At 43.7% G+C, this 18,062-nt stretch overlaps 1 protein-coding gene across 4 annotated transcripts in view; it reads left to right on the forward strand.

The window, feature by feature from the left end:
• The window catches only part of GAB2 (GRB2 associated binding protein 2), a 171,386-nt gene that overhangs the window by 145,842 nt on the left and 7,482 nt on the right, over positions 1–18,062 (forward strand). For all 4 annotated transcript variants that reach the window (XM_058545517.1, XM_058545519.1, XM_058545518.1 and 1 more), the window contains exons 4-8: positions 12,313–12,905; positions 14,197–14,291; positions 15,400–15,664; positions 16,981–17,071; positions 17,382–17,484. In XM_058545517.1, the coding sequence (XP_058401500.1) occupies positions 12,313–12,905; positions 14,197–14,291; positions 15,400–15,664; positions 16,981–17,071; positions 17,382–17,484 (1,147 nt within the window). The remainder of the gene's footprint in view (positions 1–12,312; positions 12,906–14,196; positions 14,292–15,399; positions 15,665–16,980; positions 17,072–17,381; positions 17,485–18,062) is intronic.

The following is an 18,062-nucleotide window of genomic DNA, read 5'->3' on the forward strand; positions in this document are numbered from 1 at the left end:
AGATGGTAAAATTTAGGAGAGAGATGGAACCTCTGAAAAAGAACTTAGGAGTTCCAGTTCTAAGTGTGGGACTGACCCAAACCAGCATAACAAAGGCTTTGTGAACTAAACTGAGATTTGTGCTACCACACACAGGCGGAAGATCAAAACTTGCAGTCTGAGCCTAACCAGGTGTGCTGCCTGCAAAAACAAAAACATCAGCATTCTTCAGATGATTATAACAGAACCCAGAGTCTCTATAACTTAATATCACAGCATTCAGGATATAATTCAAAATTTTTCAGCATACAGAGAACCAGCAAAGTGTAACCAGTTTTCAAGGGAAGATGCAGTTGTCAACCCCAACATAACCCAGATGTTGGAATTATCAGACACAGATTTAAAAGTCCATGTTATAATAATATTCCATGTGATAATGAAAAACACACTTGAAATTAATGGAAAGAAAAAAAAAACTCAATCAATCCAGAAGTCTATAGCCTGCAAAAGTATCCTTCAGGAATGCAAACAAAATTAAGACATTCTCAGATGAAAGAAAAATAAGAGAATTTCCAGGAGATCTAATTTAAAGAAATGATAAGGAAGTTCTTCAGGCTGAAGCAAGATAGTACCAGAAGGAAACTAATATCTTCAGGAATGAAGCAAAAATAGTAAATAGTAAATATAGTAGATATCTGCATAATTATGAAAGACTATTTTTTCCCTCCTAAGTTCTTTAAAATATGTATGAGTGTTGGAAGCAAGTGTTAAACATTGTCTAGTGGAGTTTTCACATGGTTTTCTTTCACTTCAGCCAGAAGAGCTTCCTTTACCATTTCTTGCCATGTGAGTCCCCTCATGATATATTTTCCCAATTTTCATTTATCTGGAAATACCTTTATTTCATCTTCATTTTTGAGAGATATTTTTGCTGGGTATAAAATTCTGGAATGATGGTTTTATTTTTCTTTGGCATTTTAAAGGATACTAGAGTCTTCTGACATCATTGTTTCTAATGAGAGGTCAGCTGTTCCTTGATTCTCATTTTCCTATGTGTAATGTATCTTCCTTCCTCTAAATGATTTTTTGCTCCCTTTTTAAAAAACTGTGGTAAAATACACATAAAATTTACCATCTTAATCATTTTTAAGTGTACAGTTCAGTGGTGTTAAGTACTTTCACATTGTCATGCAACCAATTTCCAGAACTCTTTGCATCTTGCAAAACTGAAACTGCACCCATTAAACAATTCCCCATTTCTCCTTCCCCTAGCCCCTACAACCTCCTTTCTACTTTCTATGTGGATGAATTTGACTTCTCTAGGTAACTCATATAAGTGAAATCATACAATACTTGTCTTTTTGTGATTGGCTTATTTCACTTAGCATAATGTCCTCAAGGTTCATCCATGTTGCAGCATATGTCAGGATTTCTTTCCTTTTTAAGGCTTAATGATATTTCATTCCCTGTATATACCACATTTGTTTGTTGGTCATTTGTATATCTTCTTTGGAGAATTCTCTATTCAGGTCCTTGGCTCATTTTTTATTGGGTTTTTTTATTGTTGGGTTGGTGAAGTTCTTTATATATTGTAGATATTAATCCCTTACCAGATATATGATTTGCAGATATTTCCTCCATTCTATAAGTTACCTTTTCATTCTGTTGAATGTGTCTTTTGATGCACAGAAGTTTTAAATTTTGATGTAATCCAATTTATCTATATTTACTTTTGTTGCCTGTACTTTTGGTGTCGTATATAAAAAATCATTGCCAAATCCAATTTCAAGAAGCTTTTCCTCATATGTTTTCTTCTCAGAGTTTGATAGTGTTAGCGGTTACATTTAGGTCTTTGATCTGTTTTGTGTTAATTGTAATATATGGTGTAAGGTAAAGGTCGAACTTCATTTTTTTGCATGTGGATATCCAATGTTACCAGCACCATTTGTTGAGAAAACTGTCCTTTCCCCATTGAATGGTCTTGGCATCCTTGTTGAAAATTATTAGGCCATCTGTGTGAGGGTTTATTTTTGGGCTCTGTATTCTATTCCATTGGTCTGTCTGTCTGTCTTTAATGCCAGTGCCACACTGCTTTAATTACTGTAGCTTTGTAATATGTTTTGAAATCAGAAAGTGTGAGACCTCTAACCTTGTTCTTCTTTTTCAAGATTGTTTTGGCTATTCGGGCCTTTGACTATTTTAAGTTTTTTTTCCTTTATCTTTGTTTTTTAGCGATTTAATTATGCTATCATATGTGTTTTTCTTTGTGTTTACTCTATTTGGGGTTCACTTACCTTTCTGGTTTGATGTGTTGCTATTTTTGATCCAGTTCAGCCAAATTTCTACCACTAGTTCTTCAAGATTTTTTCCTGCCCCATTCTGTCTCTGCTTTGCTTCTGAGACTTGAATTATTCATATGCTAGGCCACTTGATACTGACACGTATGTCACTGATACTATTCTTTTTTTTTTTTTTTTCCGATCTTTTTTCCTCATGTGCTTGGTTTGGATAATTTTTTAAATTGATTTTTCAGTTCTAGAAAAACTCCCCTTTGTCCTCCCCCCTTTTTTTAAAATAATTTTTGAGGGGTGATTGAAGTACAGTCAATGTCATAGACATAAAGTTTCCTCATGCTCCTTTGTAGTCCATTCTTCCCTCTGCGTCATTCTTCAGGAACCACTGACAATATCCCTGTCACTATATTGTTTTTATATTCTAGAATTTTACTTGAATGGAATCATACAGTATTTCCTATTTTTCCTGACTTCTTGCAGTCGGCGTCATACTTTTGAGATTCATCCATGTTGTTGCATGTATCCTTAGTTTTTCCTTTTTATTGCTGAGTAGTAGTTCAGTATATCTTTTTTTTTGAGGAAGGTTGGCCCTGTGCTAACATCTATTGCCAATCTTCCTCTTTTTCTTTTTTCTCCCCAAAGCCCCAGAACATAGTGGTATATCATAGTTGTAGAGTTGTAGCTCTTCTATGTGGGACACCACCTCAGCATAGCTTGATGAGTGATGGATAGGTCCCTGCCCAGGATGAGAACCAGCGAACCCTGGGCTGCCAAAGCAGAAGGCGTGAACTTAACTGCTACACCACCAGGCCAGCCCTCAGTGTATCTTTATATCACAATTTATTTATCCATTCACGTGTTGATGGGCACTTAGGTTGTTTCCATTTGGGGCAATTACAAATTAAAATGGATTTGTACATAAACAGTCACTAACAAATCTTTTTTTTTTTTTTTAATAATTTTATTTATTTATTTTTTTCCCCCAAAGCCCCACTAGATAGTTGTATGTCATAGCTGCACATCCTTCTAGTTGCTGTATGTGGGACGCAGCCTCAGCATGGCCAGAGAAGCGGCACGTCGGTGCGCGCCCGGGATCAAACCCAGGCTACCAGCAGCGGAGCGCGCGCACTTAACTGCTAAGCCAGAGGGCCGGCCCTAACAAATCTTTATGTGGACATTTGTTGCATTTCTCTTGGGAAATACCTAGAAAAGTAGGCCGAGGTTGTTTTATTGGTGAATTCTGTCAAATATTCAAACATAAAAGAACACAAATATTACCCAAATTCTTTTAGAAAACATAAGAAGAGGGAATCCTTTGGTAACTCATTTTTATGAAAACAGCATAACCCTACTACCAAAACCTGGCAAAGATTACAGAAAAGAAAATTACAGAGCAATATTCCCTGTGAATATAAATGCACAAATCCTTTTTTTTTACGAAAACATATCAGCAATCGAATTCAACTAAAAAAATGTATATCTATATATATATACACACACACTCACATATATATATATATATATCACACATATGTGTTTTAGGAAAAATATATATAATAGGGAATATTTATGTGTATACATCATTAGAGATAAGACATCATGATAAAGTAGTGTTCGTCCCAGGAATGCAAGGTAAGTTTGACATTCAAAAGCCAACCAATATCACTCATCACATTAAGAGAATAAAGGAGGAAAATCATGTAATCATCACCTCAATAAATGCGGAGAAAGCATTTGACAAAACTCAATACCTCTTCATAAAAGAATATTTCTTAGCAAATTATGAATAGAGGAGAACTTCTTCAAACTAATATTGGGCTTCTAAGGATAACGTACAGCAAATATCATACCTGATGAAGAAATAGTAAACATATTTCCCCAGTATTAGGGACAAGGAGAAAATACGTGCTCTTACCACTTCTATTCAACATTACTAGAGATCCTAGCCAGTTCAACAAGGGAAAAAAAAAAGATATAAAAGACACTAAGATCAGAAAGGAAGATATAGCACTGTCTCTATTTGCAGGTAACTTGATTGTTTATATAAAAAATCCTAAGGAATCTAGAAAACAACTATAAGAAGTAATAAGTGAATTTAGCAAGTTCACAGAATAAAAGTTAGTATACAAAAATTAATTTTTACATACTAGCAGCAGACAATTGGAAAATGAAATTTTTCTTTTTTTCCCCCCCTTTTTCTCCCCCAAGTCCCAGTAGATAGTTGTATGTCATAGTTGCACATCCTTCTAGTTGCTGTATGTGGGACGCAGCCTCAGCGTGGCCGGACAAGTGGTGCGTCGGTGCGTGCCTGGGATCCGAACCCAGGCTGCCAGTAGCTGAGTGCGCGCACTTAACCGCTAAGCCACGGGGCCAGCCCCGGAAAATTAAATTTTTAAAACTTCTGTACATAATGATGCCAAAAGACATGGACTACTTAGGAATAAATTTAACAAAAGACATGCAAGACCTCCTCACTGAAATCACTATGAAACATTGCTGAGAGAAATTAAAGCTCAATATGGAGAATGATATACTATAGTATGAATTGGAAGGCCCAATACAGGTACTATTAAAATGATAATTCTGGGCGGCCCCGTGGCTTAGCGGTTAAGTGCGCGTGCTCTGCTACTGGCGGCCCGGGTTTGGATCCCGGGAGTGCACCGACGCACTGCTTCTCCGGCCATGCTGAGACCGCGTCCCACATACAGCAACTAGGAGAATGTGCAGCTCTGACATACAACTATCTACTGGGGCTTTGGGGAAAAAAAAAAAAGGAGGATTGGCAATAGATGTTAGCTCAGAGCTGCTCTTAGTAAAAAGAGGAGGATTAGCATGGATGTTAGCTCAGGGCTGATCTTCCTCACAAAAAAAAAAAAAAAGATAATTCTTCCCAAATTGATCTATAGATTCAACACAATCCAAATAAAAATCCAGCAAAGCTTTTCATAGAAATTGATAAGCTAACTCTAATATTTATGTAAAAATGCAAACAATCTAGAATAGCCAAAGTGATTTTAAAAAGAATAACAACAAAGGTTGAGGATTTATACTATCTGATTTCAAGACTTCCTATCAAACTAAAGTAGTCAAGACAGTGTTGTACTGATGAAAGGGAAAACATATACATCTCTAGAACAGAATGAGGGGGAACATGTGTGTGTGTGTGTGTGTGTGTGTGTGTTTTGAGGTGCCAGTAGGGAAATGAAAATCTTTTCAATAAATGATGCTGGAACAGCTGGATATCCATGTAGGAATGGAAAAAGAACCCTTACTTCATATCACACTACTCAGAAGTTAACTCAAATATATCAGAGACCTAAAAGTAAAGTCGAATACTGTGCAACTTCTAGAAGAAAACATCTCTGATTGGAGTAAGCAAAGATTTTTATATAGGATACAAAAAGCAGGAATCATAAGAGAAAAAACCGTAAAGTAGTTTTTATCAAAATTAAAACTTTTGCTCTTCAAAAGACCCCATAAAGACAAAATGGCAAGTTACAAAATGTGATAAAATATTCAAAACACATATATCTGACAAAAGGTTTATTTCTAGAATATGTAAAGAACTATTACAACTCAACAAGAAGAAAAAATTGCCCAATTTTTTCAAATGGGCAAAAGATTGGAACAGACATTTCACACACACAAAAATAGAAATGGCAGTAAACACATGAAAAGATGCTGAATCGTCAGGGAAATGCAAATTAAAACCTCAGTGACATTTTGCTTCATCTCTACTGGAATGGCTAAAATTAAAAATACTAGCAATGGCAAGTATTGGCAAGTGTGCGGACGAGCTTTAATCCTGCACTCTTCTGACATTCACGTTACATACTAAGTGCTCTGGAAAAAAGGAGTAACGCTTTATAATTTACAAAGTACTTTTATATTAGTTACCTCATGTGATCTCCAAAATAATCTTACAGGGTTACTTTTGAGTAGGCAGTTTGAAGAGCGAATCAGCTCATTCACCTCTGCCTAGCATAGACATAAATATGCCTGATTGAGGGGCCGGCCTCGTGGCATAATGGTTAGGTTCGCGTGCTCTGCTTTGGGTGTCCCAGGATTTGCGGGTTCAGATCCTGGGTGCGGACCTGGGCACTGCTCATCAAGCCATGCTGTGGCAGCGTCCCATATACAAAAAAAATGGAGGAAGATGGGCACGGATGTTAGCTCATGGCCAGTCTCCCTCACCAAAAAAAAAAAAAAAAAAAAAATGCCTGCTTGGATTACTATAGTGAAATAGTATTTACTGAGGCTAATAACACCAGCCTTCTATCTATTCCTTTTTACATTTATGGAGGAACCTGATATAAGTTAAGCACCTCAGAGATAAAACCATGAATTATTTATCAATACGTTTACTACAGGACTAGCCACTATTCTTCCTTCAAGTAGTACATAATATGTATTCAGGTTTAAATGACTTCAGGTCTCAAAATCCAGCTCTTCCACTGAGCTAAAGTAAGCAACTAATCAGAATAGTAACTATTGGCAATGGAAGGAGTTTTGAACTGACACCGTCAAGACAAGCAGAGTCCTTTTTGTCTTCGAAGTCAAATTAGTCTCGCTGGATTTATTTTTGCCCTCCAGCCTTGAGGCCTCATCCCAGATTATAGCTAGTCTCTGTCTTCTTATTTCAAGGAGGCTGTTAAACCTGTAACAGGTGATACATTATGGTGAGTCACATGCCCTGGAAAGCCATAATTCTGGTGAGGGTTGGAGGAGGTGCAATTGTAAGGGCCAGAGTCCAGAATGAAAGCATCACTGACCCTGCAACAATATTCCACAGAAAAATGGTGGGTAACAAGTAAAATCAGAAATGTCAGTGGAGAACTTAACTACAATTAATCATTTCTAAGGCTTCTCTGACTCATTTCCCAGTGGCTTTGATTGACCAAAGGCAGAATATACAACTTTTAGTTTCATTTACTTTCACATATACCGCTTTCTTCTGTAACCATAGAGAAAAGCAGGCTCAATATTGCAGCCAGGAGGGTTTGAAATACAAAGATCGCCTCACCTCTTCGAGATTGTGAGACAGAATTTTCTGAGTTGTTTCCCTCACGGGAAGGATCCATTTGGGATGGGTAAAAACGCAGGAGGATGGTCTGAAGGATGTCTTGGGATTGCCAGTGAAAGCTTCAGAACTGTAAATGGTGGTTAATTGACTTACAAGCATTTATATCGTAGGTTTCCTTAAATGGGAACATAGTGATTAAAAATCAAACTGGGCCCTTCATCATTAAGGTGTTTGGAGTCTGAATCTAGTAGGGTGGAAAAGAGTGAACCCGTGGTGTAGTGTGGTACATAAAATTATATAGAAATATGCCAAAAAACAATTGCAAAATAAATTGGCTAGAATAACTAGGAAACCATTCCTAAAAGATAAGGGAGAGGTTTGGGGTTGATGTGAAGACCAAAGCACGTGTTGCAAGAGGTGATGTGATAGCCCCTGCACCAACAGCCTCTGGAGCAGCTGGTAGCCAGGGCTGAGAAGGAAAGGCATTGAGCTGCTGGCATGAGGGAGTATTGTCTCCCAGATTTTTCTCTGCCCCCAGGGAGCACCTCTACATACTTGTGTTCAAGTATCTTCCGTCACGAACTCTGCCACTTACCATTTTCCTCATCTCACACGTGAGCGTGGTACCTGTCTCTCAGAACTGGTGGGAGGATTAAAAGTGACATCACGTGTGCTGTGCCTGGCACAGTACTGTGCTCATTTTATGAGGCCTCTGTCAGCCCACAGCCCTGCAAGAGAAGTGTCACTCTCCACATCCACTGCTTCCAGGCATCCATCCCACAAAAGCAACTCAGGACATCATGGTGACATAGGCTTCCGTAAAGGTTTACATGAGAGTAGTCAAAGCCACAGGACTAGCTCAGCATTCCCCTCTCTTGATTCTTGACAGAGGGAGCACACTGTAGCAGATGGGGTTAGCGCAGGGAGTCCCGAGACCTGGGTGCTGGAACCAGCTCCACTACCATCTGAGTTTGTAACTTTGGGCAAGTTTATTTCCCTTGTTCAACTCCTTTTACCTGATTCTTGAAGTAATGACCAATCTCCCTCAACAGGCATTGGTATTATCTCCCACATCCCGGGCACCACGCCAGGGTACAGGATACGGTCCCTGCCTTCTAGGAGCACAGGGTCCAGTAGAAGTGGAAAGACACAGACCCAAAACACAAGACGGAGTAAGGGTTATGACGGAGAGCTGTGGGAGCAAAGAGGAAGGAGTGATTGAAGTGAAAAGAAGAATTAGAGGACCTGCAACACCTTTGTGGAGCAAAAAGGCTTCTTTTGCACTTTGTATAGGATTTTGATGCATCAAGGAGGCATTCCAGAGAAAGGCAAATAATGCAAGCCCAAGGCTAGAGCTTAGACCATGTGGAACGTGTTTAGGGATGAGTGAGTAGTTCTGTGAGTTAGGAGGATGCTGGAGCAGAGGGAGGTTGGGACATGAGCTAGTGGGTGCTGAAGGGGAAGGGTTTTGATGTGCTGATCCAAAGGGTTCAGTCCATGCTCAGGAAAGGGGATGGCAGCACCAGCACTTTTCTTTATTCATTTGTTTACTTATATATTCATTTGCTTGTCCATTCAACAAACATTTATTCGTTATTCATTATTTACTGTGTGACAAACACTAATCCGGTGCTGAGGAGACAAAAATGAATAAGACACGGTTTCTTTCCTTGAAGAAATCACAGTCTGGTGGAGGAGACAAGTAACAAGGATACATAACACAGATAACAATCACTACGTGATCCAAGAACAGAGTTGACCAAGTGCTTGAGTATGCTTGGAGGTAGAGGACATAAGAAACAACTTTAAAAGATGTGCAATCTGGGCTGGCCCTGTAGTGTAGTGGTTAAGTTCGGCGCACTCTGCTTCGGCGGCCCAGGTTCACAGGTTCAGATCCCAGTCGCAGACCTATGCCACTCGTCAGCCATGCTGTGGCAGCAACCCACATCCAAAATAGAAGAAGATTGGCAGAGATGTTATCTCAGGGCTAATCTTCCTCAAGCGAAAAGAGGAAGAGCCAGAAGATTGAGGAAGATTAGCCACAGATGTTAGCTCAGGGTGACTCTTCCTCAACAACAACAACAAAAAAGGATGTGCAATTTGAGTTGAGTTTGAAGGATAAATAGGAGTCAGAGCTTGTCAGATTGAAGTAAGAAGCCTTTCAGAGAGAGTGAACAACACAACAAAGCCCAAAGGCTTGACCGCATGGGCCGTACGGGGAACACTGGGAAGTTTGGCTGAGTGGATCCTAGAGTGGGAAGGTGAAGTGGGGAGGAAGAGATTGGAGGGATGGGTTGGAGTTGGAATACAGCTTAGACCTAAAGGCAGTGAGTCAGTATTGAAGATATTTAAGCCGAGAAGTTAGGAAAGTAAATGTCAGTGGGGGTCTAGAGAGGATCAGAGAGGTCCCCGACAGATGGTAGGGAGACTAGTTACCAGCCCTTTCATTTATGCAGAAAAAAATCAGGAGGACCTGATTTGGGGTGGATTCAGTAGGACCTGATGGGGTTATTGAGTGAGAAATCATAATCTGGGTAACTCCCAGGTTTCTGGCTTGAGTGACTGGTGCCATTCCCAAGACAGGAGAGTCAGGAGGAAGATGAAGAGTTCATTCTTGAATATGTTTAAGGCTACTGCAGGAGACCTGTGATGCTCTCCCCCTCCCCCTCCCCTGTTTTTCCCCCCCAAAGCCTCAGTAGATAGTTGTATGTCATAGTTGTACATTCTTCTATTTGCTGTATGTGGGACGCGGCCTCAGCATGGCCAGAGAAGTGGTGCGTCGGTGCACGCCCGGGATCCGAACCCGGGCCGCCAGCAGTGGAGCGCACGCACTTAACTGCTAAGCCGTGGGGCCGGCCCTCCCCCTCCCCCTTAAAATCCTTCAGGGACCCCCCCATTCTCATCAGCCCTGGCCTGGTCCCACCACTGTCGTCTCTCAGCCCTGCCTCCTGACACACTTGCTGCAGCCCGAGCAGCTTGCAGTTCCTTGACCTTGCCAGATTGTGTTCTACTTCTTTGTGCCTCTAACTAGAACACCTTTGCCCTTCTCTTGCCTTTTGCCTGGCCACTTGCCAGACTCACTCAGAGGTGACATCTTTAAGAAGCCTCCACTGACATTCTGTACCACCACCACCAGGGAGGGTCAGTATACATCTGGCAACTGCCGGGTGCTCACCCACTTGACTGTAATGATTTGCATGCATGTCACCTCCTCCACCACTGTGCCCCCCTAGAGCAGGAGGCATCTCTGTATCCATTATGCCTGGCCCAGATGGAAGGTGGGATGTCAATAAATGTTAAATGAACAAATCCAGATGGGGGCATCCAACAGAGGATGGGAAATTCCAAAAGACAAAATGAAAGGCACCAAAGAAAAATGTGAACAACGTGAACACCTTATGTCTACTATTGGCTCCCCCATCCTCTGCTCCAGGCACTCCATTATCTAAAGGTTAGATGCTCAATGATCTAGGCCCATGGCTGTTGGCTTGGTGATGTGTGTGGAATGGAATAGAAAGGGAGAAAGAACACAGAGTTCTAGAGAAGAGGGCTGCTGAAGGTTTGGGGACTGAATTGGAACTCCCAGCCATCAAAGATGCAAGTTTACATGAGAGGGAGTCTGGCCTAAACACCTGTTTCCCTTCCTCTTTCTAAGCTGCTGGGCTCTATTTTCTACCACCATCTGGTGGCCACATCCATAAATAACAAGCTCCCCACGAGCTAAAAGAGGTTGTGTAAGGCAGAAGTTCCGTGGATTGCCTCAGAGGGTTATGACACCCACTCCCCACCCCCCAGATATAGCATGCAAATTTGTATGTATACTGGTGAGAAGTGCCAGGAACTTTTTATCAGATTCTTGAGGCTTATAGCCTCCAAAAGGCTGAGAATCACTGCTATAAAGGATTGTTCTAGAAAAGCGTTTCTTAACTTTTTTTCCCCAAATGAAATCCTATAAAAAATCATAATGTAAGAGAGAGAAAAGCAGACCTGGATCCCTACTTGCTCAGAACCTCACCCCCCAGTTTCCCAGGGCACCTACACAGATCACAGAATCCAGTTTGAAAACCATGCTTATAAAGCCAAAGGCTTATGGAGCTTCAGAGCAGATGGACCCTTAAAAATCAATGAGACCCACTAGGTCCCACCCTGGAGAGGGGGTTTGGTGAAGCTCACAGAGCATATCAGCAGCAGTACTGGAACCTAACACAGATCCCTCCACTCCCAGGTCTTGTTACTGCTCAATCTTGCCTTATTTCCTAAAAACCTAAATTAAAAAAAAAATAAAGCTTTTTCTATCCCAAATATAGTTCCCCTACAGGAAACCATTTTTTCTACAGATATTTAGACTTCTGGAAAGAGAAATTTCTCCCTCTAAATGCCTCTCAACAAACCATAATACATGGTAGAAAATCTGTGGCTTACGTTTGAATATTTCTTTACAACTTATAACATCAACACCCATTAGCTGACTTATTTTATAATGGGAAAACCAAGAGTCAGATAAAATAACTTGCTGTTTTCTGACACTGATTTAAGGGTTCTTTCCACTGTCTCTCAGCTTTTGTATTCAAATGTATATATTCTATGGTACTTAAAACAATGAACAAGTGGGTGGTATCACTGACTTGTTGATACCTGTTTGGGGCGCGGGGGTTGGGTAAGGCCAACGCTGCTCATCACAGCCATTTGGGGTAAGGGGAGGGATAAAGGCTAACACTGATTTAACATCTATGTACTAGATATACTAGAGTCTAATTGTTGAACAACCTTCAAAGTATGTTTTTAATGACCATTTTTGCAGATGCATAAGCTGAAGCTCAGAAAGAGAAAGTGCCTTGCCCAAGGTCACACAGCTAGTAAACCGAGATAAACCTCAGGCCTGCCTGCCTCCTCAGCCTGTGTTTTTTCCACACCAACTAGCTGCATGGGGCTTTGAACATGCCAGCTTGCCTCCCTGGGCGGGCAGTCCTGGCCTCCTCTGACCCCTCTGCCCCTTCTTTCCTTTCTCTCTCTTAGGAGTGCCAGCTTCTCTCAGGGCACCAGGGCCTCATTTCTCATGAGGAGCGACACAGCCGTACAGAAACTTGCCCAGGGCAATGGACACTGTGTCAACGGGGTCAGTGGTCAAGTCCATGGCTTCTACAGCCTCCCCAAGCCAAGCCGGCACAATACAGAATTCAGAGACAGTACCTACGACCTGCCCCGGAGCCTGGCCTCCCATGGCCACACCAAGGGCAGCCTCACAGGCTCTGAGACAGATAACGAGGATGTGTACACCTTCAAGACGCCCAGCAACACCCTATGCCGGGAGTTCGGGGACCTCCTGGTGGATAATATGGACGTTCCAGGCACCCCACTCTCAGCCTACCAGATCCCTAGGACATTCACACTGGACAAGAACCACAATGCCATGGCAGTGGCCACTCCTGGGGACTCAGCCATAGCTCCCCCACCCCGGCCCCCCAAGCCAAGTCAGGCAGAAACACCTCGATGGGGCAGCCCTCAGCAGAGACCTCCAATCGGTGAAAGTGGCAGATCCGTCTCAGCCGCGGCCACCATCCCCAGGCGCAATACTCTCCCTGCAATGGACAACAGCCGACTTCACCGAGGTCAGTATAAGCGCCAGCTGAGACCCAGGGGAGAGGGAGGTAGCACAGGGGTTCTCAGTAGTTTGCTAGTCCTTGATCATCAATGCTGAGGAGACTTAACGCCCACCCAGGTGGCTGATGTTCCGGGGTTCAGGCATCTTCTACCCAGCCCGGTTACTAGTTGGTCCTCCAGCACTGGAGGCTATTAGTGGACACCCACAGTAGCAAGAGTGTAGCAGACTCTGCCTGAGAGAAGTGACTGTTCTATTAAGGGAGGTAGAGCATTCTTGGTTAACCACAATACAGTGTATTATGGGTCTGGAAGTCCAAATTATAGTATTTTATTCATTTATAAGTCAAACCAAAGATTTCAAAAATAAATTTAGAGGGCTAGTCCAGACTGGAGCCAAACCTATGTGGAATAACAGACTATTCAAACAAAATTAGATCTACAAAATATTTTCTAAGCCACGCTTGAATCTCTTTGGTTCAAGTCTGAACTTCAATCTGAAGTATCTAAATTCTGTTATCACTTATTTTCCATTGAGAGTATTACAACCCTGCATATAACCTCCTCTATTTGAAGAAAAAGCACAATAATATTAATTCCTTTCATTTTGCATCTTGCTTTATAGTAGGCAAAGCCTGTTCTTATCTGTCCCATTGTTTAAGCCATGTAGTTACCCTAAGAGTTTGGTGGGACAGAGCCTCATTGTCTCCATTTCACGTGAGGCCCATGGTAGTTAAGAGACTCATTCATGGTTGCAAAGTGAGTCAGCAGCAGAGATGGGATTTGGACCTTGGGGTCCTGACTCCTGGCTCTGTACTCTTTGCAGTTTTTCAGTCCATCAACTATTTTATCAATCACCCTGTGCTTTGGAACAGAAATGATACAGACATATGTAAAACATGTCTCTGCCCTTCAGAGAGCTCACGTCTAGTTGGGGAAATAAAACCAACATGTATGTATTAGTCAAGTATCATTATTACTATAGTATTTGTGTAAATGATGGCTGGGGTGAGTGGGACAGGTGGTAAGTGCTATAGGAGTTGAAAGAGAGGTGCATAAATGAGGGCGGAAGTGGTGAAGGATGGATTTAATGTTGATGCTAACGCTGGAGCTAGATCCAGAAGACTGGGAGGATTTTTGAACTGAGATGTGAGATGACAGAAGTAATACCCTATCATCTGGGGTTGGGAGTAGTATCTTTTGGCGTATCAGTAAGCCCCTGAGAAGCATTGGTGAGGGTTTAGGGAAGTGTCAACACGTGGATCAACCGAGTGCACATGGATCTTCCTTCCTCTGTCGTAGCGTCTTCCTGTGAGTCCTACGAGTACCCCCAGCGTGGTGGAGAGAGTGCAGGCCGGTCTGCTGAGTCCATGAGTGATGCAGTCAGCTCTTTCCTGGTGAGTGGGGCTTAGCCAGGGGTCCTTAGGCCAGCTCAGGTGGGTTAAAGTTCACACCACATGGAAATAACAGCCCAGCCCAAAAGAATGATGGCATCTCCATTTTAGGACCCTGCCTAGCTTCTTGTCTTAGTTTAGAACCCTGGGTTGAGTTTTTGGAAAGTAAGATACGGGTATCCTAGTCTGGAAGAAATGGGTGTACTTAGGTACACTAGACTCCAAGGCTCACCAGCCCTGTGGGTAAGCAGGAGGGGTCTAGAATGCAGAGACACAGGCTCTGGGACGGTGGCTCTAAGGCAGCATCCTTATCCATGAGGTCTCACCTGGAGAAGGGCTCTACGGTGTGAGACTACCGGCAAGGGTGGTTCTCAGAGTCAGGCTCCAGGGCAGATTTATAGTTTGAGTACAGGATCCCAGGATCCCCCCTCTAGAGGGGGCTGACCACAGTTCTACAAGGTGTCAGGCCCCAGCTGAGCAGACTAGGGCCTGGCTTCAGGCCCACTGGAAAGACTGTGAAATTAGGTAACCAAGGCAGAAGCAGCTTAGTTGTATGTCTGGACAGACAGGGTAAGAGTTGATGCATTGTACAACTCTGTGACAGCCCTGATTGCAGCCTGGGGGTCACATTAAAAGTTGAACTGAGGAAGGACAACTGGCCCCAGACCTCAGCTGCCAGGGCCAAGGCTTCTGATACACTCCTTGCCCTGCTCAGGGCCTGAGATGCTGACCTGCCCATGGTGAGTCTGGACTTGAGGTGGAGGGCAGATCCTGAACCAAACCTGTGCAGTCCATGGCCTGTGCTACCCTCTGCCTAGGTCAGGCATCCAGAAAGCCTCATGGACCCAGCCACCAAGGATGTTTTATGCTAAATATTTATCACAAATCATAAGTGGGTCCTAAAGGATCGTGGAAGCTAGAAGGGACCCACAGACCTCATTTCTCCCTGTCTCCCACTCGGCTTTCTTATTTGGTTTTCCCAGGGTCTGCCTTATAGCTTCAGAGCGTAGCTAAGTCTGTCATGACTCTTCTTGCCTTGTATACAAATTCTCACCCCTTTCTTGTTTCTTCTTGCCAGTGACAGCTGTATTTCTTTCACTCTCCTTCCTAGCCAGGGAAAACAATTGTGAGCCGATCAGATAGCACCAACTCTGAAGACAACTACGTACCCATGAATCCAGGTTCCTCCACCCTGCTGGCCATGGAGCGAGCAGGTGATAATGCCCAGAGTGTCTACATCCCCATGAGCCCAGGGCCCCATCACTTTGACCCGCTTGGCTACCCCTCCACAGCCCTTCCTATGCACCGAGGCCCCAGCCGAGGGAGTGAGATCCAGCCACCCCCTGTCAACCGCAACCTCAAACCTGACCGGAAAGGTAAGTCCACTTTCCCCTGTCCCATCTCTGGACAAGGTCCAGGGACTATTTGCATTCGTTTAGGGATCAGGTGGATCCTGAACTGTTCTTGCAAGGAAGTGGTGGCCTCTGGGGCCTAAACCACCCCAAACTCACACACACACATACACAAACACTCCAAATTCATCCCAGTGATCTGGCACCCTACGGACTGGCTGCTGGAGTAGCCTTGAGGGGCATAAGCAGTGCAGGAATCAGAAGGACAGGACAGATTCGAGTTCCAGCTCTGCCACCTGCCAACATGTGATTGTAGACAAATCACTCTATGCCTCTGAGCCTTGTTTCTTCATCTGTGAAATAGAAAATGTCACACTCACCTCCCAGAGGCAGTGAGGGCATAGATAATATATCTAAAAGTGCTCTGTAATGTATAAAATGCTATTCAAGGGTGAGAGATTAATATTAGATCTGGGGCTGGGCAGGGTAGAACTGACAAGGTGGTCTATTAACAGATGCACTGTGCTGTAATAGAAAGGCTTGCGCTTTCAAACCAGGTAGACGTGGGTGGAATCCTTATCCAGTACTTCCTAGGTGTGTGACTTTAGGTAAATCGTTTAAATTCTCTGAGGCTGTTTTCTTGTGTGAGATGGGGATAGTCACTCCTGCCCCAGGTTTGCTCAGAAGGAAAGCATGGAGGGCGTTGACTCTGGTGCACAGCAGGTGTTGAGTACAGTTAGATCTGTGCCCACTACATGGAGACCGGAGGAAGTGCTGCAGTTCAGGTTCCAGGGCTGCTCTACCTCACTGCTGGCCTTGGGTCAGTGGCACGGGTTCAAAGGAGAAGTAGAGTAGCCGGGCAGAGATGAGCCCCCCTTGTTCTGGCCAGCAGGGAATTAAAATCCTAGTGTTGGGATTGAAGCTTTCAGGGCCCGGTGGCGTTCACCTTCCTCCGCTGTAGGGCCACAACCCTGGTCCAGGAGCAGCAGGGAATAGTCATGGTGGCCTTCTCCACTTCAAATATCATCTCTTGTTTTGATATACAGTCATAAATCTGGGGAGAACAATCTGTTGTCAGACACTGGGTCCCCATTTTGGATTCTGAAAATATGATTGCCATAGATACAGTGCAAAGAATATATAATTTGGAATCTGAAGACATGCCTTCAAGGCCTATCAACATGGGCAAAGATTATATAACCTTGCTGAGCCTCAGTTTCCCTATGTAAAACTGGGATGAATATGAAGGCATTTATAAACAGACTTGTGTGTTGTATATAAGTGTGTTTATGTGTGGCATTATCATTGGCTGATTACTTAACTTACTGTTCCTGCTCCAGCAAAACCAACACCACTTGACCTAAGAAACAACACTGTCATCGATGAGCTCCCCTTCAAATCACCTGTCACCAAGTCTTGGTCTCGGGCCATGTGAGTGTCTGTTTGTGGAAGCGGGAGCTTAGAACAGGGCCTTTAGGGTTGGTGAGTGGAATGGTCACGGCCTGTGGGGCAGGAAAGCTGCATCCCGATGCTAATGCTGTAGCTGAGCACATCTCTTAATCTCTTGGGGCTTGATTTCCTCATCTGTAAAGGGGGAATAATTGTACCTGCCCTGGATCAGATCTTAATCTGATAATGGAGTGTGAAGCTCTGAGGGTGGATGTCTGGGTGTGTGAGGGTCAGGGATGCAGCTGGAGGCTGAGAACTTCCTCAGGGCTTACTCTTTGTCTCTCCTTGACAGCCACACCTTCAACTCCAGCTCCTCCCAGTACTGCCGCCCCATCTCCACACAGAGCATCACCAGCACGGACTCGGGAGACAGCGAAGAGAACTACGTCCCTATGGTGAGTACCCTAAGGTGACTCCCATCTGAGGCCCCTGGGACGCACATCTCAGTTCCCCACTTCCCAGCTCGGCTAACTCACCTCAGCCCAGGGGCTCCCACGTTATTTATGGTTTAGTTTGCTGCTGGGGTCATCATCAGAGGCAGGGAAGACATGGCTCCTGCCCTCCAGGAGGCCGCGGTCTTAAGGGGCAAAGAAGGCCTGTCTGTCTCATGACTGTGACACAGGTGGTGTAGTCAGTGCCCTTGGAGAGGCAGTGCTGCAGGGACGCCCCCACAGGGCAGGCAATCATACCAGGCTGGAGGTGCTGAGGTGGAGGTGGCCGTGCAGAGCTGGGACATGGAGGAGAACAATAATCGTTAACAATGGCTGAAGGCAGGGTGAGGTTGAACTGGAGCTAGATCATGAAAGACGACAAATGCCGTCTTGGGAAGTCTGGACTTTTCCTGTGGGCAGGAGGGAGCCCCAGAAGGTCTAGCGGGCCAACTGATTAGACAGGTGTTTCAGAATAGTGATTGGGAGCCTGTAGACAAGGACTAGAGCACTCTTCAGAGTTAACATTCTTCTCTGTCCTGTTA

This window comes from Diceros bicornis, chromosome 7 (genome assembly GCF_020826845.1).
Source record: "Diceros bicornis minor isolate mBicDic1 chromosome 7, mDicBic1.mat.cur, whole genome shotgun sequence".
Lineage (NCBI taxonomy): Eukaryota > Metazoa > Chordata > Mammalia > Perissodactyla > Rhinocerotidae > Diceros > Diceros bicornis.